Source organism: Rhineura floridana, chromosome 7 (assembly GCF_030035675.1).
Source record: "Rhineura floridana isolate rRhiFlo1 chromosome 7, rRhiFlo1.hap2, whole genome shotgun sequence".
NCBI classification, from domain to species: Eukaryota; Metazoa; Chordata; class Lepidosauria; order Squamata; family Rhineuridae; genus Rhineura; species Rhineura floridana.
The window spans coordinates 67,726,501-67,750,675 of NC_084486.1; the positions used below are offsets into that span (position 1 = coordinate 67,726,501).

Sequence of the window (24,175 nt, forward strand, 5' to 3'; positions counted from 1 at the left end):
CCCTGAAAGACCAGGTCCGTAGCCTGGGGGTCATTCTTGACTCCCAGCTGTCCATGGAGGCTCAAGTTTCGGCTGTGAGTCAGGCAGCTCTGTATCAACTCCATCTGATACAGAGGCTACGCCCCTACCTTCCCAATCATCTGCTCCCACCGGTGGTACATGCCCTGATCACCACTTGCCTAGACTACTGTAATGTGCTCTACGTGGGGTTACCCCTGGAAACGGTTCGGAAGTTACAGCTGGTACAAAATGCAGCGGCGCGTCTGATTACATGCGGCCGCCGTAGAGATCACATCACTCCTGTGTTGAAGGAGTTGCATTGGTTACCGGTTGTGTACCGAGCCCAATTCAAGGTGTTGGCCTTAACCTTTAAAACCCTATACAGTTGTGGCCCAGCTTATTTGAAGGAGCGCCTCCAGCATCGACAGGGATGCCGCTCAACAAGATCAGCCTCAGAAGACCTTCTCTGGATCCCACCTGTCAAAACAGCTAGACTGGTGAGGACTCGAGAGAGGGCCTTCTCAATTGTGGCCCCCACCCTATGGAACTCTCTCCCAAATGATCTACGCCATGCCCCGTCTATAATGAGCTTCCGCTGGACCCTGAAGACCTGTTTTTTTAGGCAGGCTTTTGGAATGGGCTAGTTTTACTGTGTTTTTAAATTTTTAACTGTTTTATATACTGTTTTATCGTGTACGTCGCCCAGAGTGGCTGGCTATCGAGCCAGATGGGCGACTAACAAATCTAATAATACTACTACTACTACTACTACTACTAATAATAATAATAATAATAGGGATTAAAATAGCCCAATGAAGAAGAGGGGTAGCATGAAACCAATCATAAAAACCATTCAGTAATACAAGGAGTTAGTCTTCCCTCATAGATTGAATTAATCGCTTACTAAGTAGCGTTGGATGCCGGCCAGAGAAAACAAATCGAAAGGAGGCAGAGAGAATGTCAAAGAAGTTGTTTTCAAAGTCAAAATCTTAATGTAGCTCTGGGTACAGCAGGGCCAAGACAGCGAGGGGGTGGAAAGTTGATAGTGTAGTATCTTAGAAAAATCAGTCTTCCAAGGTCAGCTTGCAGAGCTGACAGGGCAGTCGCAGATTAATTACTGTAAGTTGTTATACAGGCCTTCAACAGTAATAAATATTAGGTGCTTAGTCCTAAATTAACAATCATTGAAAGATGAAATGTGGAGCTCCTGGCTGAGCATCCTTCTAGGTCGCCATCTTGCCCCGCCTCTCATATGCTCAGAGGCACGTTACCAAATTCTTCCAGGCTACGCTATTTTCTGTGACAGAAGCACGGAGTTTTTCCTTGACAGATGCTGATATGGAAAGTGTCTTTTAGAGACAGAAAGTTACCACTGAGTATCAGAGCAGCCAAATATTAAATACCTATGCATGTCTACCATCAAATACCAACTGACTTGTCAGATATAAAATGCTGAAATAAAGTAGTTTATGTTATTAATTTAAAATGTTTGTATGCCTCTTTAGTTTGCCAAAATCCCCAATTATTTTTGGGTGTCAAATATACCTGATAAATAATCAGAGAATATTTGAGCAGGCAGAGAATATCTGGAGAAAATTCAACATCAAAATTCACCAAGGTTAATTTTTAGATCAAATTAATCTCTAACAGAAAAACAGACTTATTATGATTTGGTAACGCTCCATTGAACAAACTGGTTGACTGCAATTGCATGGTATAATGATACCACCTGAGAAGTGAAAGAAGGCACTGATTACCATCCTACTTTTTTATGATAGTAGCATAAGAAATTGTAGCTTGTTGCCCTAACTCAAAAGCTCTCTTCCTTCAAGGACTTTTATCTAGCTTGTTAGTTGTAGCTGTATATATTACCTTTCAGAGCTGAAACTATTTTGAGGTTTCATGTTTTGAGTCTTTTCACTCAGATTCTGTAATACTAAACTGTTTGTTTTCTTTAGGATGATTACTATTCTTGAAGAATTGCAATTCAAAACATTGCTGCTCCATATGTGAAACTGTTGGAAACAATTTCTATTTTGGTTGGCTCCCTTGCCATGATGGCAAATGATTTCCAAAGATTTTTAAGTTAAAAACTGCTCAGAAACCAAGATTTGCTTTAAATTCAAATATTAATTATAGAACATTTTGAATCTTATTAATTCATAGTGGAATCTAATTTTAAAAGTTATTACTTTCCATTTTTTACTACAGAAAAATGAATAAGAGCACTATAGAAATGAGATGATCATATTATACATTGTTTTGCCAGAGGCAAGAAAGTTCGAGGATTGATTTCAAAGACAATGATCAGACCTGTGGGGGAAAAAAGAAAATTTACAATGCCTTAATTGGGAGCAGTTGGTGTTTTCATAGCAGGCAAGGCAATAAACAGATAAAAGCAGCTCTTGAGGACAGTTCTCTTACGGTCTCCTTTCTGTTGTTGGAAGCCCCGGGCCAATAGGTACACAGCACCTTGCTGGACTTGATCTGTGTTGAGGCTTCCTGAGCAGGAGTTAGGGAGCCTTATTTATACCCAAAAGAGCCCCTGGACTTGGGTGCAGGTTTGCACCTGTGATTTTAACTAGCTATATCTGTTGGGATGTTTCTGCCTTTGTTTATCAGTTCCGTTGTTCAGTGTCCTTGAGCTTTGTAGCAGCACGATTCATTGCACCTGCCTTAATGGCCAGGTTCCCAGGCTTTAGCAGTGAGAGAAAACGTATTCACTAATGAGCGACTGGCATCCACTGTCTATTTTTGCCAATTAAGGGCCTCTCTTACCTCATCTGTGTTACATAAACCAAGCTTATGTACTATTATATTGTATATAGACGGGGTTAGAGAAAGCATGCCAAAAGGCCCACCTGGCTGGGATGCAGGGGCATGAGACAGGAGCATGGGACAGGGGCATTGAGCATGCCATCCTACACCTCCTCGTTACATCAAGATGTCTTGCTATCATTTTCCCATACATACATATACAATATTGTATGTTTAGTTTTGATTATAAATTCTAATACTGATTTGTCCTTGTGTACTTTATGTTACTTTTAGGGCTTAAGTGTAGTCACTTTATAACATATGCATAGCAAAGCCTTTTAAATTTAACCCAGTGTAGTCACACTGTTTTGACTGCTTGTCTATCCACTTTCCAATAGATCTAAAGACCAAAAGGCTGTAGCTTGCAGGTAAAAGACCGGCTACAATTCCCAACAGTCTTAAACTACTATTCTCAGGATTTGGGGGAGGGGATGTGAATATGAATCATAAGGACCCATTAACATAATACTACATGGTGCTTTCAAAATGAGCTTTCCTAATGTACAACATCTTTTGAAAGCCCCACCCAAAGATGAAGAAAAAACACTAGCTTTCTAGCATTGTTCTCTCAATTGCGGTGCAAGCCTACACAAGTCTACTCAGAAGTAAGTCCCACTGAGTTCAATGGAACTAACTCTCAGGTACGTGGGTATGAGATTGCACTTGTCTGGGAATAAGTCCCACTGAACACAGTGGGATTTACTTCAGAGTAGATGGGAGTGTCAATGTCCATTTACTTACTAAAATAACTGTTTGTGCATTAAAGTGGAGAAGGGCTGTACCACAGTGGTAGAGCATTTGTTTTGTATGCAGAAGGTCCCAGGTTCAATCCTTCGTATCTCCAGATGGGACCTGTAGTGTCCCCTATCTATAACCCTGGAGAACTGCTGCCCATCAGTTCAGACAATAGTGAGCTAGGTGGACCAATGGTATAAAAGCAGTTTCCTATGTTCCTATCCTCCTTGTGCTGATATGGGTATTTTTAAGAAAGTGATGATTATTTGCAGAAGTGTATGGCCATTTTTGAACTTCATGTAATATACAATGATGAATAGCAGAACTATGTTAAGGTATACATTTTGTATTTTTCTCATGAAGAAGAGCACTTGTTTGAAACATGCCTTATTTATTTTGGGTTGCTCTTCAGATATGCATTATGAGCAGGATCCAAGGAGGCATACAATGAAATTCTGTCTCTGCACAGGGAATTTTCCATTATCCTTGCGTGGCAGCAGTTTAAGGCATGATGGAGGAGTTCTTTGGATCCTGGCCAACATATACATACACAGCATCCTTGGGCCGCATTTTGCTTTTTGTCTGTAAATCATGTAGTCTCTCTTTTGTGTGATCATATAAAGTAGCCTTCACCAAGCTGGTGCCCTCCAGATGTTTCTGGACTACAACTCCCATTAGCTATGAGCAGCATGGCCAATGGTCAGGGATGATGGAAGGTATAATCCAAAACAACTGGAGGGCACAGCTTTGGGAAGGCTGACACAGGGCTGAAAGGTGGAAAATGTCCACAGCCCACAAACTCTGAGCTTTCATTAAAAAAAATAGACTTACCTTCTAAGTGATTTCTATGAGATGAGCCAGTATGGCTGCACCCCCTGTTAATGTTTTTAGCCAATGAGCTAAGTCTGAGCTGTGATTGACAAATTAGGTGTTTGGACACCAGGTGTAGGAGTGTGAAATATATTCTTTCGCTGTTTCATTACCTGATTAATTTTTGTAATTACTTTGTCATTTCATCAATCATTTGTTAAAATCACATTCATTTTGTTAAAGGCTCCACAACAGGGCATTTGTTTCATTACTTTTGAGGGACTTACCTTTTTTCATGGTGGGAATAGGAAAGCTGATTTTAGCAGCTGCTCCTAGCAATCACCATTTCAATTTTCCAGTAAACCCCAGAATCATTCCAGGGCATTCTGTGGGGAAAATGGCGGCTGCAACAAAAATGGCGACCCCCCACTGGTGGCTGCCATTTTCCCCAGAATGCCTTGAAATGCTAATGCAACATAGAGCATTCTCAGAAAATAAGGAAGTGGCTACTAGGAACAGCTGCTTAAATCAGTTATCCTGCAGACAGTGGAAAAAGTTAAGACTCCTACCTCTGCACAGTATGACCGAGGAATGAATGGAAGTGTCGGAAGGCAGAGCTGGGGTCCCAATCCCGGGGAGCTGGATCCCGGAGAGTTGGGAGAAGAGTATTCGGATGGATGGCAGAGGGAAGGGGGAGGAACTTCCCCCCTTTGGAGCGAAGACGAAACAGAGGAACTGCCAGTGATAAGGTCGCTTAGCAACGGGGAGCCTGAGCCCTCCCTGGACATTCTCACGCCTCCCCCTCTTTCAGGCTCAGAGCAAGAGGGGGAAGAGGGAGGGCTGCTCACAGCCGAAAAGCGGGGAGGCAGTTTACCATCAGCCCCTCCCCTATCCCCCATCCTGGAATCGGAAACTTCAGAAGAGGAGGGGGTGATGCTTCCCCCCTCACCGCGCACACGCAGACAGCTGAAAAGACAGGAGAGAAGGGGGGGAAGGCGGGCAGTACCTGAGGGGCAGTTAAGGAGGAGCGAAAGATTGCGCGCCCGTTTGGCCCCTTCTTAAAGTACAGGCGGGAAGAAGTCCCTTGCTCTGTCAACTTTCTCCCAATGCCGCAGGACCTGTATCCCTGTATTGCTTCATGAGAAAACGCAGTCTTTGTTTGGACATTACCCTAATAAAACACGAATTAACTACAATCGTTGGTCTGGTTCCTGAGTCACATCCTGGGCCTGACAGGAAGTAATAAAAAAAGTCATACCTTCTCATTCCTCCTTTTTGGAATGAATGAAAATTAAACTGAATCACCATGCTGTGTTGAGTTGTTTTGATTAATTTTATGTCCTTTATTTAGCATAAGAAATATGGGTTATTGTCCAAGTTGTTATGGTTTCACAAGGTTCTGAAAATCTGAATTTTTAAAAGTATGTCAATGTCAGTGGATGAGGAATTTATCAGATAGCTTTTCTGCTGTCTGAAAAAAATTATCTTTATTGTTTGAAAGGTGGTTTAATTTGTGTATATATATATTCCTTCTTGTAAAGGAAAAACAAATTGAACTGAATGGCCCCCCATTTGGTGTATTTTTTAATTCATTCCAAAATGAATGTATACTCCTAGATTTAAGCATGTGTTTGATTCTGCCATTGGAATCAGCAGAACTGACTTAACTTTGGCTGCATTATGCTTGTTGACTTTACAGTACTAATTTTACATGTTTAATGGGGAAATTGGTTTAACTCAGTTATGAGTACATAACTATTAAAAGGACTTAGAGTGAACATAGAATAGAACAAATGCTTTGCATATACTTAAATAAAGGAATTTATTTTTCTTTTAAAAAAAACCAAACAAAATTGGAAAACAAAACAGTGGTTTGATCTAGATACAGCAGCACTGCAATATTATTAGACGCTACAAATAATTCAAGCAGCCCGAAAACACAGAAGCCATTATTGTCAGTAACAACCTCAAAGACTATTTTCATTCAACAATGTAAGAAACTCCCTGAAAATTAAAACAAAATGAAAAACCCTTTGGATACTAGAATTATTATTAATCATATTATTATTTTACAGTATTAACAGCCACTATTTTTTCTAATTGAGAACATTTGGTTCCATTAATTATAAAATGTATATTTTTTTAACTTATGAAAAACATTATTGTAGAAGTGTCTTTCTTTTACAGACACTACAGTATGCTAAGTGCTTTAAAACAAGGACTCCTAAATATGCTTTTTAAATTGGATCCATGATGTCATTTGTGATTAGTGAATGAGATTATTTTTTTAAAGTTGCTGATATACCTAGTCCTAATGCAGCTCTCTAACAATTTAATCAATAGTCATGCTGAACTACATCATGGGGTCATGAGTGTTTTAAGTTGCTCAGAAATGCAACAGAGAACTTATATCCATTGCTTCCTTGGTAGAGTTGAAAAACTGAATCAATAAAAGTGGCCAGTCCTTTCTATCAACAATTTTTGTGGAGGTATAGAAGATTTGGAAGAGGTTTTTTTAAATGTTGTTTGATCCTGGCTATGGCACTTGCCTTCATGGGCATGCAGAATAATGTCCAGAGGTCGAGTGTTACCCTGTTTTAAATATGTCCATGTGAAGCAGCTAGGAATTTTTACACTTAGCAAAGTCAAGCTGCTTATGGAATCAGGTCCCATGCATCTTGTCTACTGCATCTGTTCCTGCATGGGCAAAATAGTAATGGAGGAGGATCTCCACACAAAGCATCCAGGGATAGGAAACTATTGCTCCTCCTCCTCCTCCAACAGCATGGACATATTTGCTAAGGAAAAGAGGGCATGGGATTCTTTTTGACATCCATTAATCTTGATTATCTGCCACTATGCTTCATAGACATGCTGAGAAACATTTCTAATGGGAAGGGGAAAAAATCCAACATTTGCTTCCCTAATCCATAAAATCAGGAGAAGGGACTATAACACACACTTAGAACGTAGAAGGTCCCAGTTTCAATTCTCATCATCTCCAGTTAAAAGGGTCAGGTAGCAGGTAATGGGAAAGGCTCTCAGGCAGACTCTGGAGAGCCACTGCCAGTTAAAGCAGGCAATAATGGACTTGATGGCTACAAAGTCTGACCGAATCTGATGCAGCACCTTCCCTGCCCAACAGGTTATTCAAGCTTCTAAGACAGTGGCCAAGTATAAACGTCAAATGCACATGGTGAGGATGTAGTGGGAGATTACAGACAGCAGTGTGCTTCTCTGTGTAGGAATTTCTGGGTCAAATGCCACAGTACTATCTGCCTAAGCTGTCAGAATAAATATGGGTGGATGGATACCAATTTTCATCCTTTCCTCCATGCCTATTGTTTTTAATATTAACAAGGCAAACAGCTTACCAAGTAGCTGCTGCTATTGTCCCTGCAATTCTTCAATGGCCCTTATATTACCTCTGCAGGAATCTTAAAATGCAAAGCTCCTCTAAAGTCTTAAGAAGTTAATTAACTGAGGTTCTGTAAAGGAAACAGTACCAGACACTTTGTCCAGGTACTAAAAAGAGGCCAATACTAACATAGGAACCTTCCAAATTATAGCTTAGCCTCTAGAGAATTTCATGTTTTGTTACCCGGCAGCTTCCATAGTCTTATGATTTTACTACTAAGCAGAGATTAAAATGGACAATGACAAAGTAACTGATTTGACAAAGGACACAGCAAACTGAAAGACAAGTGAAAGGGCAACCCATGCTCCACAATTCCATCTGTGAATGAGATGCAAATAATAAATCTGAGATACATGATCCTTTGTAACAAAACAGTTTTCAGATTAAAAAACTTCAATGGTCCAATTTCAAGAGTCTTGTAACATATGACAAGTTATGGTTTTACAATTAATCATTTAAAAAAGAGTCAACAATGTGTTCTATGCAACTGTACTAAGTTGCATTCTTATTGCTGTATCAGATTGTATGTTATTACTGTTAAAAACAAGAAGCTGCAAATGCAAAAACATGAAAAAACAGTGGAGGTGAAGAAATGTTCACACCTCCTGGATTTTCTTGATGGGGCAAGGCTCCACAACTCAAACAATATGGAACAGCTGTAGAGGTTTCCCAGTTCTCCTCTCACCACCTAACTTAGCTTTGTTCTTGTTAAGGAGGGAGAGATGGCCAAACAGAGCTCAGCTTTGCCTGATAATAGTTGGGAATGCCATCCAACTAAATTGGCCTGGGAAGACAAGTGGAAGAAACATAAGAAAATTCACAAGGGAATACTAAACTTAGCTAAAACCATGGAAAGGCAGAGATGAGACAGTGGTGAAAAAGAAAAAGCAAGACATCATGATGTGGTCTGTACTTTTTGGTAGAAGTGGCGCCTGAACAGATGGAACACTTTTCCCTCACTGGGTGACACTGCAAATGTCCTTTGTTGCATGTCTTACTCCATCATATCACCCAAATTTAAACCATTTTAATATCTTATTTGTAACCCATATGTGTACCCTTTTGTATCAGCTGGAGATATAAATATAATCCTGGTCTACTACAGAAATCTGTTCAATCTAAAGAATTACTTTTTACAAGACATTTTCTGAAGACCTCTTGCAAACATGATATAATCTGTTTTGGAGGATGTACATGAAAAGCAATGAGCACTGCAGTACCCAAACTCATAATCTGATTCATCGCACAAGAGCCTATTAGAGGAGAAAGTCACAGGCTAAAACTGGTTTTGAAATATGCTGGTTGGTTAGGAAAAAGGAAAGAAACCAATATGGTCAGACTCTAAAATATCCAGAGGGACTGGGCAAATGAACTGATGTAAATTCCGTGAAGCATTCAAGTCATATCAGCATATCTGGGCCACTATAGGCACAGTTATGACAGAAGAATAAAATGTTTTTTAGCTTCACTACTGTTAATGAAAGACACAGGTACAGTCTACTTATACTAGGCATCTTGAAAAACAGAGGGCTTCCTTGTGTTGAGTTCTCATCATTCTCTTGACATAAACCCATGACCTGATGTCATCAGGCATTGTTTCCCTTCCTTGACACCACATCAATGGCTGCCATTGCAAGGAAATGCACAACATAGAAATGGGAGCTATGACCAGATGCTACAATATGGTGAATGGAATAACTCAACATGGAGATGCTATTTATCACAGTAGCTCCACATCTTTCATCACAGCTGCACTTGTACAACCATGGTTTAGCACTACATGTGCGAACAGAAAGGCATCCACCATCTTCTCTTGCTGGGTCTGTTTCACTTTCTGTGAATCCTGGATTGTTATGTATGAACCAGGGATCATAGCTTAAAACGAACTCTGGTCCATATCAAAACAAGCCAACTTCAAACCATGGCTTATATGAAGCTGGCTTGTTTAACTAAGCAGAGTTTGTTTTAAAACCTAATCCCTGGTTAATTTTTATTTAATAGAAGTTGTATACCACTTAACTGTAAATAAAACCTCTAAGCCACTGGTTCCCAAACTCCCACCAGTGGTTCATGAGCTTCATTCAGGTGGTCCGTGGCATGTCCTTATTCAGTATTCATTTAGATTTTAATAGTATTTTTATTGCTTCTTTTATTTCTTATTTTGTATTTTGTTGTATTACAATTTGAATTCTATGGAATGCAAATAGAATAGAAATAAAAGAAGCAATAAAAATACAATTAAAAAATCACCCAGCATCTACCACAGTGCAGTACAATTGCTACAACTGGCAGAAAAATGATTAAGCGGTCCACCAAGACCATCAGTGGTCCGTGGGAAAAAAAATGGCAATCACTTCTCTAAGTGGTGTACAAAGAATATAAAATATACATTAAAATTGTCACTAAAAGTCAAAATGGAAAAAAATCAGAATATTAAAAAATGAACTTTTAAAACTACATGATAAACTAAAATTATGGATTAAAATGCATAGCATCTTTACATGTCTGGATAGGCTTGCCTAACAAGGACGTTTTTAGCAGGAGCTGAAAAGAGTACAGCAAAGATGGCTACCTAATGGCAATGGGCAGGGAGTTCCAAAGTGTAGGTGCTCCTACACGAAAAGATTGATTTCTTACAAGCGTGGAACAAACATTATGCAGCACTTGTAAAAGTGCCAGATTCGCAGATCGAAGCAGTCAGGTGGGCTTATATGAGGTAAATCAATCCTACAAATGAACAAGTCCCAAGTTGTTAAGGGCTTTATATACTATTAGTAACATTATGAATTTGGCCCAGTCACAAATCGGCAACCAGTGCATATCTCGGAGCAGGGGTGTTATATGCTGACAGGGTCTCAACCCTGTCAGTAATCTGGCTGCAGCATTCTGCATTAACTGCAGCTTCAGGATCAAGTGCAAGGGAAGCCCCACATAGAGTACACTGCAGTAATCTAGTTTTGAAGTCACCAGTGCCTGCACTGCTGTGGTCAAGCTCTTCAAGTCCAGGAATACCCATAGCTGTCCTACTAGGCGCTGGTAAAAGGTGCTTTTAGCCACTGAGGCTACCTAGGCCTCCATGACAGCTGGGTCCAGAAGCACTCCCAGACTGCATACCTGCTCCCTCCGAGGAAGTGTAACCTCATCCAGGGCAGGCAATTGGCCAATTTTCTGACATGTGAAGGACTCACCCACAGAGCTTCTGTCTTGGTGTGATTCATGCTCAGCTTATTTTCCCTCATCCATCCCATCACTGCATCCATACATTGGTCCAGGGCCTGCATGGCCTCTTCTGATGCAGATGTGATGGAGAAGCAGAGCTGATGATACCGATGGTACTTTGGCCCAAATATCCTAATGACCACTTCCAACAGCTTCATTAAACAGGATTAGGAATAAAATAGTGCTTTGCAGTACCCCACAGTGTAACTGCCAGGGGACTGCAAAGCACTCTCCCAATGCTACTCTCTGGACTTGATCCTGTAGATAGAACTGGAACCACTGTAACGCTGTCCCCCTAATTCATATCCCATAAACCCAGTCCAGAAGCATACCATGGTCAGTGGTATAAAAGTCACAGAGAGATTGAGAAGCAGGAGCAAGATCGCACTTGTCCCACTCCTGGTAAAGGTTCATAAGTAACAAACCAGGATTCAGGAGAAATGAAACTAATTCTGACACAGTACTTCCTCCCAGCCACATGGGAGTAGGAGAAGGGAGGGTGGGAGTGGATGAGCTCAGCACTTTGTGCAGACTCCTTTCTTCTCCCACACGCAGGCCAAACGTGGCCAGCATCTAAGTTTATCTCAGTGAAAAGATGCAGGAAGGGCAAAAACCTGGAACCAGCTCTCAGATCTTCACCTGTCTCCACCTGGAGAGTCAAGTATGTTATGATCCCAAATGCTTACATTTTACAAATCTTTAAACCCAGCCACAACTCCTGAGAATGTCTTTCAGACATAACAGAAGAAGCAGCCCTACAAAAAACGGGTTCACATGCATCAGGGTAAGATAATTTTTTAATTGCTTTTAATACAATACTTGAAATATTGTGTCTTCCTGCAGTTTAGAAATGTATAGTCTAAATGTGCTGATATGGCTAAAATCATCTCTTTAAACAATTGCTTGCTGCTCCTCTGAGTAGAGATGGGCGAATTCTGTGACAAAAAGGTATCCACTAATGCTTATTTAATCTCACTTTTCTTGTGCAGTTCATAGCTCTAAAATCTTTGAATGAATGAGTTTTCATCCATAAGATGAAAGTAAAAAACAGTATTTTTGCAGTAGGGTGCTGGAGAGGAATATCTATTTAATAGAGATTTTAATAGATAAATATATATTTAAAAGGTTAGCGATCCACACTCCCATATGAGAAATTGTGTTGTTATTCTTCCTTACACCCAGATGTCAAAAGGATCCATGTGACTCATTCATATATCAATGAACCCAAGAAATGAATAAAGTAGCCAAAGCTCTCAAAGAACTCATATCATTTTAACATGATTTTCCAAACAATTTGAGAAGGATATGTAGTACAGGTGTATTCTGTCTCTGATGTTCCTGGCAAAACGGAGATGGAATACAAAAGATAAACTGTTAGGTGAGAAAGCTGTCATTTAGAGCAAAGCTTCATGGTTTGGGACTCTCTTCACTTCTGCCAAATCATCTCTCATAAGCAGGAGAAGCCAGAGAACAAGATGTTGCACCTATAAGACGAGGGGAGCAGGGAACACCTGCGGGCATGTAGACTACACCAACCATACCAATTCTGCTCTTGTGCCTGGGATGAAGAATACAGGGGTGGGAACCAGCATGAGCTATAAAGATCAGTGCAAGAGGAACTCAGGAGACACATGTGCATTACTGCACATCCAACATGTATCCAGCACCTTTTCTCAATGACCTGTTCAAACCCACCCAAAGGTGAAATCAAGCCAGTCTCTTGGCATCTTCTTGACACAAGCATATGCAGAGAGCAGATGGCTACCTGTGTCTGTGATCATGTACATTTGTTCTTCTTGTCTCTAGCAAGATCACAGAAACACTGGAAACTGGCCTGGGACAATGGTGGCAGCTGGAGAGGGGGAGGGAGGAGGGTCTTAAAGCAGGGTTGACTTTCAGCAACGGACATAAAAGGGTAATATAACTACAAAAAGTGCAAATAGCAACAGCGTTGGTCCCATGACATTCTGAACCTCAGACATAGTGTATTAGGGTCCTTAGAGATGGCAAATCTTGACTGCACGTTTGAGTTTGCATTAAATGCAAAGCTTTTAACAAAACAGAGAGAAGACACTAGCCTGCAGTGTTGCTGTAAACAAAACAGCTGAAAAAATAATGAAGTATGCCGTAAAAATTCATATCAACAGAATGGATATGAAAAAAATTGGAACATATGAATACTTTTCTATATCTGTAAAAAAAACCCAAACCATCTCATTTTGAGGCTCTGGAAGTCTTGAGTCACTTTTTCTTTTTTTAAAAAAGTCTTAAAACACATGGCTTTACAAGCTGCTGCTCAGAAAATATACATCCCCAAGTCCATCTTTCATTTAAATACAAATGTACAAAATGTAAACTGAGACAATAGATAAATTTACAAAACCTTTTCTTTAAAAATAATGACAAAATTCAGTTCTAGTTATGATGCTATTTTAACGTGCACGTTGTCAGACTCCAATTTCTATTGCAATGTCCTACAGAGTCAATGATGAGTTACAAGACCTCAAGGGCCACCTCTAAAAACAGACCTGAGAGGAAAATTCTTCATTAAAATGGGAGGCTCCACTGGAAGGAATGGTAAGGGGAAAATCTCCCACAGTAGGAGCCTTGTTGATCTTCTAGCTCAATGGCGGTCGCTCTCTTTCATCCTTGAAACTCCATACTGTATAGTGGAAGGATGCAAAGTGCTGATTCACAAAAGCCAAGGCAGAACTAGCTGCTTCCAGTGGAGTTTGAACTTACATGGTTGGAATTGATATGATGATTTAAACTGGCCTTTGGAGAACTCTTGGAATTGTTCTGATGCTGAAATAGTTTAAGAAAGAAAGAAAGAAAGAAAGAAAGAAAGAAAGAAAGAAAGAAAGAAAGAAAGAAAGAAAGAAAGAAAGAAAGAAAGAAAGAAAGAAAGAAAGAAAGAAAGAAAGAAAGAAAGAAAGAAAGAAAGAAAGAAAGTTAGGGGATTCCCACAATGTTCTACAACCAGAACTTTGGTCTAGAGTTCCCAGAATGAAATGTAATCTGCCAATTATAATCTGTAAGAATTATGTATGCTGAATCCTTAACAAACCTGCAGTACAAAAGGGGAAACTGCAGCCCTTCGAATTACTTTTCAAATTATCTGTCTCCCATGGCTCCTCTTATGCAAATTGTTTCACAAAACGTCCTTGGCAAATAGTGAACCCCATATCAGACAGCTATGGTGTGAAGTTCTTAGGGTCTACTCCAGTTATTCAACTCCCTGCTGCTACAGCAGGTACAGGGAACCTGTTGGCTTGCAGAAGCTGTTAGACTCCAACTCTCAGTGGCCCCAGACACCACGGCCAATGGTCAGGTATGACAGGAGCTATAATCCAGCAACATCTGGATGACCACAACTAATACATTCATGTGCTACAGGCTTTCCAAAATCCAAGTCTGGGCACTATTTGGAAATAGTATAAGAGTGACCTGATTCAGCTGGTCTTGGGATTTAGGATTATGTCAGAAAACGGTGGAAAAATACCAGTGAATTTTGTTTTAAATGAAACACAAATCTAAGCAAACACACACTGCATAATATCCTGGCTTGTATAACAAAAGCCATCAAATCATCTTCCATTCTGAATATTTCCAACTTCTCTTTCCTTTTCCTAAACATTGTTCTTATATACACCTGTTCCTGATCTCTGCTATATGGCTTTCCTCATTGCAAATGATCCCAGTGCAAAACACGGACACTCAGTTTCACCTCACCCTCAGTATAAATGACTCTTTAATTTCCAATCTCTTGTCGCTAGGGTTTGCTATTGGCCTCACTGAACAGGATTAGGAATCTCACTACAATCCCAATGCTGTTCAGTGAAGCTGTGAATATTCTGAAACTATATAGTGCTTGCTTATAATGAGAGGATCTCCTCCACCTCTCTCTTGATCATTGTCAGGGATGTGTTGTATATACATGAACTTGAAAAACAGCAAATATTCAATGGAATAAATGAAAGTAAGTTATCCTTTGTAGAACAATATAATGGATTGTTATATTTTAGATAAAGCAAATTTAAGTTATAAACAAGCTAAAGATCCCATTCAGTAGAATCTTGTCTGTTCTTGTTTGCTACTTATTCCAGAGTGCAGCAGCTTATTTTTTTTTGGGGGGGGGGGAAGGTATGGTAGTCTCAACAGTGATGAGAAATTTTAAATTCTCAAATCTTACAGAAGGCACTGATATTTTTTTAAAGAGACCATTTTCTGCAAATTGCATGTTAGAAATAATGCCTTGATCAAGGCTAATGAATATTCATATTTGATGTGAAAATCCATTTGCATTTAGAAAGGTTCTTACCCAGACACAGAATTGAGTCTCTCACCTGACGTTTAAATATTCTGTGGAGTAATCCTTTCTTCGGTGGTTCCGGTGGGTAGCTTTTGTTAAGGTCTGGTGAGATAGTACCATTTGGTCCAAACACATTTAGTTCTTTAAAACATTCCGTTTCTATCATCTAGTAAAATGAAAACAAAACAAACATATTTGCACCTGCATTTACTTTTTGCCTTAGGAGCATTATGCCTGAAAATGTTTAAGCATCCAGAGAAAAATGCAATCTTTATCCTAAGAAATGCACAGTTTATAAAGGTTGATTATAGTCAGTAGCATGAACACTGTTTCAGGCAGGCAACCTTTTTAAAAATAACAACAATTATTAATTTATCTCTTTGCCTTCACCTACTGAGCCTTAAACCCAATTCTACTGAGAATGACAGAAGGGTGTTTTTTTTTATATTACTGCTGGGCAATATAGGAGGAAGCTTGGCCAATTCCTCAGACACGTGCTGATGGAGAAATAGTTTGTTTACTGGGAACAGTTTTAATTTACATTAGTTTATTAAATTTATATACCACTTCACACAATCAAAGGAGTCCTGAAGTAATTTACAAAAATTAAAACACAAACTATAATAGAAAATCCATTAATAAAGATATACTAAAAATGTTCACCCCCAAAATAATAATACAACGCCCCCACACACATATAACATAAAATATAGCACAAAAATGAACACCAAAAACAACCACCCAAGGCCTGACTATTAGTGCTGTCCAAATGCTTGGTATGTTTTTGTACAGTTATCTTTATTCTGTACATGTTTTTGAGTTTTTTTCTGTAAGTCGCTTTGAGTTTCATTTTGGAAAAAAGGTGACTAATAAATATCAATAAATATGAATCATGCAAGTTTTCAATCTCAGATCTACAGATCCATCTTTTAAGGCAGGGATAGGGAAGCTATGGCCTTTCATATGTTGCTAGACTCCAACTCCCATGATCCCTGACTATTGGCTAGGGCTGATGGGAGTCCAGCAACATCTGGACGGCCACAGGATCACTACACCTACTTTAAGGTGTATGCTTTTTTCTGCTTTCTGCTGCAGTATCAGGGGCTGCTATAGCTGAAAAGCTGGATAGCATGGGGTTATGCATTAGCAAAGTGTCTTTTGAGAAAATGTGTTGAACGACTTCTATTCACAGTCTGACCAATTGCCATCTTTGAGGCTGAGAAAGTATCTCTGGCCTAGGTTAGTGACCTAGAAGGAACTCTCAATTCACTGACCTTTACATTCCCTCTCATTCAGATGGTAGATGAGCAGCAGTATGTTATCTGTGAAGATCTTTTGCAGCTGAGTGTAAAACTTCACAGCTACAGCTCCGCATACATTCTGTGTCAGATTGTACAATATGACACTGTGCACCATCAGACTTAATGTGAGTGTAGCGATGCAATGAATGGCAACCATAGACAAATTAGCAAAGGAAAATTCATTGGCGCCTGTGAGGCCAACTATGGTGGTCTAATTGAGATCCTCTGGTAAGCTTTGTCAGAGAGCACAGCAGTTCTGTTGACTATCTTGCCATTTATTGGCTCCCACAATGCAGTAACAAATCAATACAATCTAAAAACAGTTTGCCACCATGCTCCCATGTAATGGGGAAAGTGTTTTATGGAAACAAGTGCCCACAGTTAAATCCTGAACTTGTGTAACAGGAAAAAAGAAGAATGTAATAAAACTCAAAGTGGAATGCTTATCCTGATGCCCTGCATCTAGTCAATGGTGAACTAATTAAACCAATTTCCTGTAATGAGATGAACCCCACAATGATGGAGAATGTTTATGCATAATAGCAGAAACCAAACACAATCTGATATTCACAGTAGTTTAGTTAGTAACTACTCTGGATATCCCTACATGATGCTCCATCCAGTTAATTTATACCCCAATAATTGGTTACATCAAGGGTAGGTAATCCTTTTCAGCTCAAGGATTGAAGGTTGGTGAACCCCCCCACACACACATAAAGCTCACACATACAGCCACCACCTCTCTCTCACACACACATATGTGATAGATTTCTCCATCTTAGCACTGAGCGGACACAAAAGGTTGAAACCTCTCCTCTCATCCTAGTGCTGCAATAGGGTGATTTCTCCATCACAGTGCTAGGAGATGTTTAAACCTCTCAGCTCAGTGCTGCAACAGAGATTCAAAATCTTCCCATTGCAGAAACTGAGCTGAGAGGTTTCCCCCAGCTGTAATGGGGCTTACCTTTCAAAGGCGCTTCGTCTCCCACTAGCACAGCACCATTGTTGGTATGTTTTTCAAGTCAGAAACAGGAAGGAGGTCAGGAAATAACTAGGAGTGTATTTTACCAACTCTTGCTGATAAGACAGCTGCAGCCAGTTCTGTACTGGGATAGTTTGGTCACTGCAGTCCAACAAGATTGATTACTGCAACACACTTACTGTTGCTGCCGCTTACCAGGAGGGATAGAGGCAGGGTAGCAGGGAAGTTCTGGCTTTGTCTCTGCCCCTGCCTTCCTCCTCCTGGTAAATGGCAACAACACAGCTCCCAGGAAGATAGTGTTGCAGCTTTGCTACCGTGCCCCTCCCTGTCGCCAGTGAGCCACTGTTCATTTTTACTATATATGTGGTTTTAAAAAATATTTCTGTTGTAAACCTCTTTGGAAACATTTGTTGGGAAATGGCTTATAAAACCTTAAATAAATATGGACATTAGCTAGATCCTTCAAATAAAAGCGGCACATGTTCATTTAATAAAAGAAAGTTGGTCTTAGCACTTTATTGCAAGCTTACTCTGGTCCACTTCCAGAAATGACCATGCCTGAAGTCATTAACTTTAAAAGAGAAATGAATGAAGGATAACCTTTCCTCATTCTAAAAGGATACCCTTTAAATTTTCACAGATCTATACAACCCTATGACTATTTTTGCTTTAATCATTGTGCAATGACGCACATTTCAAAATCTAAGAAAGAACATTACACCGAGGTCCATTACAAAACTTCAAAGGACTCATTTGCTATTTATGGTTTAAAATGCTGATAGTGAAGGCATTAGGATCACCTGACGGGAAAACAGTATTTTATATATATATATACATATATATTTACCTCATTTTGCCATGGAATAGATACAGAGCCCGTGGAAAACTTGGAATAAAAATCATCATCTGTTTGGTCCAAGTTCACTCCCTTGACAGTTGAAAACTGTTCAATGTCCAACACATCTTTGCAGTACACTGCTCTAGGCTGACCCACCAGAAAAAGAAAGAAAAGAGTCCTGAACATATGGCTGAAGCAATGAATGAGAACACTTCACTGTGACATTGGATTGTAGCAACATGACCCCTGCTGTAACTAGTCCCCGTAGGCATGGGTACAATCAGTACCTAGAAAGGAACACAGCAAGCTGCCTTCTACAGTGTCAAACCTTTAGTCCATCTACCTCAGTAGTGTCAGCACTCACTAGAATTGGCTCTCCAGAGTTTCAGGCAGGAGTCTTTCCCAGCCCTATCAGGAGATACCAGGGACTGAACCAGGGATCTTCTGCATGCAAAGCAAGCCCTCTACCACGGAGCTATGGTCCCTTCCTTTAATATGGAAGAGTTTCGTATAGAAAATGACAGTGCCAACACTTAAAACAACAACAACACACATTTCTTTTTAACATCCAAAACTTTAAAGGGGAGAACTAACTGAGTGACAATTTCAGTTGACTTCACATTTAGGTCGGGGCCCAGAGAACCGTAACTCTTGCTCTGCATGTTCAACCAGGTGTGGATTTTGTGTCTCTTGGACTGCAGCTGCTCTATGCACAGCTATCCACTTTGGAATCCAGGGAAGTTTTAAAAGCAGTTTGTAATATGCACTGGGGCTGGCTGTTCAAAGGGAAATAGTCTGAAAATCCCAGTGGGGTGTATCTAAACTCTAAAGTAACTTTTTCAACCTTGGTCTAGCATCCAAACACTACAGACTCATTGAAAAGAAGTAAAATGGACACCAATTACAAGAAATGCATATATTAGAAAAGATATTTTATTTCTAAGCACCTTGAAGCTATTATTCAGAGGAAATGCTTCAAAACTATTTTGTGAAGAACATGGCAAAATATTCAAATGTTAACACGACCCAAACTGCCTTTGGGCCAACAAAAAACAGCTTGGTTTGTTGTGATGAAATATTATTCTCAGTCTACTTTTTTTTTTGTTTCTTCGGAGGCAGTTATTAACTGAAATTTTGCTATCAGTCTTTCAGTTCAAAAATTTTAGCTGACACTTGATTTAATACCTCGCAACAGAATTTTGTACTTGGGCCTTTGGGGTTCTTAAAACAAAAATGAGGCTAATTTGTAACTTTCATAATACTTTTAGCCTGCAAATTCTTATCAGGTACATTCTCACAAATCACCCTGTGCCATACAGGTCAGTATTAATCCTATTTTACAGAGGTGGAAGTGAAACTGTCAAAGTTCTTCAGGAGGATCAATTCAGAGGGCCATTAAGTCACTATGGGCTGACATTTTACCTGTGGTTCTGGTATGGTGGAGTAATGTGAATGCTCTAACCCATGCTAAGGTCACAACTTGCTCCGGTAAGCCCCTCACTGCCCCCAGGCTAGATTATTGCAATGTGCTCCACGTGGGACTGCCTTTCAAGATGAGTTAGAAACTTCATCCAAACTGCAGCAGCAAGATTACCAGCTGGGGTTCCCTTCAGAAATCACATAACCCCTGTTTTAAAACAGTTGCATAGGTTGATGGTTTGTTTCCAGGCTCAATTAAAGGCACTCAGTTAAATGTTTAAAGCCCTAAACAACTAAATATCTGAAAGTCCCTCTCAAGACTGGCAGAGGGGCCCTTCTTAGTAGTTCCACCACCCTCAGAAAAGTCAGGGGGCTGGAAGCCCAGGAGAGGACATTTTCTGTTGCAGACCCTAAGCTGTAGATTTTCCTCCCCACACAGATGCAGCTGGCACCTTCATTGTATTGCTTTTGCCATATGCTGAAGACAGACCTCTTTACCCTGGCCTTTGACATGTGAGATATATGTTTTTAGGACCCACCCAATTGTTTGGATTGTAAATTGCTTTAACTGGTTTTAATATTGGGTTTTTGCATTGCTGGGACCTGCTTTGGGACCTTCTGGTGAAGGGCTGGCAGGAAATCTAGTAAATAAATAAATAAGCTGTCATTTCACCACCATCAGTGGCCCTCATATTAGGCAGTGAGAGAAGCTGCCTCAGGCAGCAAATGCTGAGGGGGCAGGTAATGCAGACGAGGTGCTGGAGGATAGAGCTGTATGTGCCACACACCTGTACCCTCTAAACTAGCCTGCTGGCCTCAGGTGCTGCAGAGGTTTCTATTCTGTCACCACTGTTGGAGTAAGATTGAATTGTTAGTAGAGTTGTGGGGGCACAATCTTGTTCTTCACCTCAGGCAGCAAAATGGTTTGAGCCAGCCCTGCTCACCACATATTAGTGCATTCTACCATGGCAAAGTTGAAAGGAAAAGTCATCTATACTACAGTCTTATGTCACCTCTATAAACCAATGTAACTGTCATGGTGTCCCCCAAAGAATCCCTGGAATTGTACTTTAAGTGAAGGTTCTGAGAAGTCTTTGTTAAGAGATAGCTAGCTACCCTCACAGAACTATAGTTCCCAAGAGTTCCTGACTGTTCAATCCATTTATACCCTACAGTGGCTTTGCAACTTCAAAACTAGTCTTCTGAAATTAAGTATGTGAGTGCACAAAGAATTACTGGACCCAGGCGTTCAAGTTCAACATATGCCCACTTAACCATACTAGCACCCAAGGAAAACAGAATGCAACAGGAACAGAAAGACAGCAGCAGCCATTTAGGAGAGAACAATTTCAAGTGGTGTGCCATAGATTGATTTCAAGATCCACTTCAAGTTCTGAGATTCTCTTTCAAGCATCACTTACATCAGGGACAAAAGGAGGGTCCAACATTCCTGCTTCTAAGCGTTTGAAATTCATGTTCTTGAAAAATGGGTGCCTCTTTACTTCAGCTGCACCTTCTTCTTGACAACCCAGCCTTTGCTTCAAATCTTTGGTCAGTAGCTGGAAAAACAGACCAAAAGAATGATAAGATGGCATTTTTTGGTTTTAAAATGTACACATACACACACATAGGTATAGTTGCATTGGTACATCTAGCTCAGTATTGTCTGCACTGATTGGCAGTGGCTCTTCAGGGTTTAAGATGGGTGTCTTTCTCCATGCTATCTAGAGGTGCCAGGGACTGAACCTGAGAACTTCTCTTTGCACATCATTTGTTCTAACCCTGAGCCATGGCCATACATCAGTCAGCACATTGGGCTCGTCTGGGATTTGAACCTGGCACCTTTTCTACTCTAAGTTAGATTTGTACCTCTGCACCTGGAATAGGGAACCTGTGGCCCTTCAGATGTTGTTGGACTCCAACTTCCATGAGCCCTGGCCAGCATGGCCAATGGTCAGGGATGATAGGGAGTCCAAAAACATCTGGAAGGCCACAGGTTCCCTATCCCTGCCTTAGATGAACAGTATAGTTAAATGAGCAGAGTGGAACCTCAGTCCAAATTCTTCTGTATTGGATTTGAATGTTTCTATGCATGTTTTTATTGTTGATGTTTTTTATTATGGTTTATTGTTAAATCTATTTGAGGTATTTCATGCAAAGGTGCCATTGTGATAGTCTGTCAGCATACCCCTAGCAATGACACCAGCATAGGATGCCCATGCCTGACAGCTTTAGGATCCAGACTAAGTCCAGTGCACGTGGAGCACAGAATTGCATTGTGAGTAACTTTTAACTATATTAGGTTTAAGTATTTGCTCTTTCACATTGACAAATTAAATCCCCCACCCAGCTAGCAAACTTTTAGGCCCCTTCACCATAAATATTTGGCTACAGGCCTGACATATCTTATTGGGTGTTTTATTGACAAAGGGTGGGATATAAGTTTTTAAAATGAATAAATAGCATGGGAGTATAGTCTTTAGTATAAATCAAACACATCCTGTTTGACTGGACTAGGTTTTAGTTTTCTCTCATGTAGCTTAATTGTGAACAGTTACCAAAGATTTTACAAATGAGAAGGGCCTGCTGTTATGTTCATGTGCAATATTAAAGATCAAAATAGTTCAACTATCAGGAACTGGTAACTGTGAAATTCATTCACTATAAATAAAATAATCTGAGGAGATAGAGAGGAAAAATTACATTCTTAAGGTTAAAAAACCCCTGGAAAATAGGAATTAAAGGCACTCTTCATCTGAAGGGATTTTTTCCCCACAGAGGCTGGAATTTGGCTTTGTCCATTAGAGGGCAGCAGTTGAAAAGTTAACAGCATAGACCATGTGAATATAAAATGTTTGTATAGGCTTGCAATTTCAAAATCATTTTAAAAATGAATAGATGGAATCAGCTATACAGGCAACAAAAAGTTCGATGCAATTGGCTTCCTCTAATCATTTTGACAGATGATTTCTATATATATTCTTCAGCTTCAATAGACAGGAACAGGCTCTTGCCTGTATCCCAGCAATGATTTGGCTAATGCTTCTGGAAAATTCTCTAGCTAAACCGTTCCCAAAGCTGGCAGAATATAAACAGAAAGATAGTGCTAATGATACAGCATAATGAAGGCATCACTTACTGAAGATATTAGGAGATTAGGGCCTGGGAGATTTTTGCACAGTGAACCTAGGTCTGGTTTGGCTTGCACTGTTTTAGCAGTTTACAACATTTAAGAAGGTCTGACTGTGAATGTCCCAAAAGTGAGACCAGGAGGAACACACATCAGTTAAATGGAACAAATATTTAAATCTCCTAATGCCAGTTGTTGACACGGCCTCCACAGAAACAAGTGGAAGACATTTGGATCAGATGTAGCCAGTGTGGATTGCAAGTCTCATCAGCCTGCCAGCATGGTCAATTATCAGGGAAGATGAGATTTATAGTCCACAGGATCTGGAGTGCGTCACATTGGAAATCTTACTACATGGTGATACAGCAGAAAGAAACATAAAGGCCCAGACATTTCCTTGGAGTGTATCCCTTCAGAAATTGTCACGAGTATCACCAAGAAGCCATTCACTGGTTATACTACTGAGGGGCTTTGTGGAGAACCCTCTTATTATCTTCTCACAGAACAACCCAGTGTATTCTCTTCCAGTTTTATGAATTTGAATGAAACATAAACTTGAAAGACCTTGAAGATTTATTTTTCCAACAGAAAGCCTGATTGCTGTTCTAATGCCGGGCCCCATATATACCCTCAACAGTGTCTGGTTTTCTTCAGAGTGTAGGAATGAAATGACCCCCCCCCCAAAAAAAGGCTATTTTTTTTTTTACCATACAGAAATTATTTCCCCTCTCCTTACACAATGACAGGGTCATCCATCAGCTCCTGAGGGGAAAATCTGTATGTCTTGTATTGTATTAAATGCAGCACTAAGGTGAATGTTACATCAGTGCAAGGATTCCGCCGTGTGCAATGGAATGTTCTCCCCTTCTCCTCCTCCTCCACCCCCCGAATCTGTTCTGAGATTTCTCCTAACCTCCTGGAGCAGATTTCGGGATGGCACAGGGCACATGTGCAGGAAGGAGGGGGGAAATCCCACCACTCTAGTTGAAAACTGCCCTGAGTTCTGAATTATACAACCACGAGAGTGGCTGTATACTATAGCCAGCATGGATTTTTCGCAATCCGCAATGTTAAATTGAAAATAGCCCCCATGCCATTCTGATGCTTCCCATAAGCTCATCTCAAAACAAAACCTTACAAAACGTATAGTTCTGAACTCAGAAATGCTTGCTTAACAACCCTCTAAATTTTTAT

General features: G+C 40.2%; 1 protein-coding gene across 6 annotated transcripts in view; it reads right to left on the reverse strand.

The window, feature by feature from the left end:
* Window positions 1-6,239: 6,239 nt before the first annotated feature.
* GRK5 (G protein-coupled receptor kinase 5) overlaps window positions 6,240-24,175 on the reverse strand; it is a 259,047-nt gene continuing 241,111 nt past the window's right edge. For all 6 annotated transcript variants that reach the window (XM_061635844.1, XM_061635842.1, XM_061635840.1 and 3 more), the window contains 4 exons: window positions 21,273-21,410; window positions 18,442-18,579; window positions 15,346-15,477; window positions 6,240-13,804 (listed from right to left, as the gene is read on the reverse strand). In XM_061635844.1, coding sequence (XP_061491828.1) covers window positions 13,712-13,804; window positions 15,346-15,477; window positions 18,442-18,579; window positions 21,273-21,410 — 501 coding nt within the window. In that variant the 3' untranslated portion in view covers window positions 6,240-13,711. The remainder of the gene's footprint in view (window positions 13,805-15,345; window positions 15,478-18,441; window positions 18,580-21,272; window positions 21,411-24,175) is intronic.